The sequence below is a fragment of the Empidonax traillii genome, unplaced genomic scaffold (assembly GCF_003031625.1).
Source record: "Empidonax traillii isolate 1590-97213 ecotype Southwest subspecies unplaced genomic scaffold, ASM303162v1 scaffold5696:size10597, whole genome shotgun sequence".
In the NCBI taxonomy this organism is placed as follows: Eukaryota; Metazoa; Chordata; class Aves; order Passeriformes; family Tyrannidae; genus Empidonax; species Empidonax traillii.
The window spans coordinates 8,164-9,129 of record NW_020960889.1 but is presented as its reverse complement, the minus strand read 5'-3'; the positions used below and the strand labels follow the sequence as shown (position 1 = coordinate 9,129).

At 56.2% G+C, this 966-nt stretch overlaps 1 protein-coding gene across 2 annotated transcripts in view; it reads right to left on the bottom strand.

Annotated features, from left to right (window-relative positions):
- Nucleotides 1–252: 252 nt before the first annotated feature.
- CHTOP (chromatin target of PRMT1) overlaps nucleotides 253–966 on the bottom strand; it is a 6,462-nt gene continuing 5,748 nt past the window's right edge. Inside the window, exon 6 of one of the 2 annotated variants that reach the window (XM_027911005.1) lies at nucleotides 253–573. In XM_027911005.1, the coding sequence (XP_027766806.1) occupies nucleotides 371–573 (203 nt within the window). In that variant the 3' untranslated portion in view covers nucleotides 253–370. The remainder of the gene's footprint in view (nucleotides 574–966) is intronic. The other variant, XM_027911006.1, reaches the window with a different exon arrangement.

The following is a 966-nucleotide window of genomic DNA, read 5'->3' as shown; positions in this document are numbered from 1 at the left end:
TGAACTTGGAGATCCAAAAATAGAAGGGCTGACCCCAAAATCCAACCGAGCCATTCCAAAAAAAACCATCAAAAACAACCCCCAATCCATCACAAAAACACCCCAAAAATCCCAACCACGGAGCTCCAGAGTCACACCAAGGCCTGACCCGTGCACCACGGACGCGTCACCAGATCCATCCCATTTTCCTCGGGGAGGAAGCCAAAAAAAAACCAACCCACCAAAAAAAAGATCCCCCCTAAAAAAAAAAAAAACAATCCCAAAAAAAGTTTAATACAACAGAGAGAGAGAGTATCAAAACATCGAAGAACACACTAAGTCTGAATTCTCCAGGGGGGGAAAAAAGGGAGAAGGGGCAGTGCCGGCCCCCTCAGTCGGCGGCCTCAGGATCCGTCTGTGCCATGTAGGCGTCCAGCTCGGCGTCCAGGTGTCCCTTGGTCTTGGACATGTAGGCGTCCAGCTGGTTGTCCAGCTGCTCCTTGGTCAGGGCCGGCCGTGCCGAGCCTCTGCCGCGGCCTCGGCCTCTGCCGCGGCCCCCAAAGCCGCCCCGGCCCCGGCCGGACATGCCGCGACCTGGAAGGGATGGGAAACTCGTCACAACTTCCAGCCGAGGAATTCCCAGCTCTGGATTTCCTATACTAAACCCTCCAGGTGCCCGGAGAGATGCTGGATGCAGCTTGCTCCAGCCCCCTCTGTTTTTGTCAGCCCCAGAGACGCCGCTCGAAGCTGTCGAGGAAATCGGGAGCTTCCCGTGAAATTCCTCCTCGATCCTGACCGCAACATCTGGCTGGAGCTGTGCCCAACCAGCTGGCTGACCCCCTCACCCCTCCTCCTCCTCCAACAGCTGGCTCCAGGTTTTCCTCTCCCACCCAATTCCCCCCGCCACACACACCCCCCCTTCTCCAAAACACCCAGCTCTTGGATAAACCCCCTTTTCAAATTCCAGACTGGGAATTTTGGAGGCTG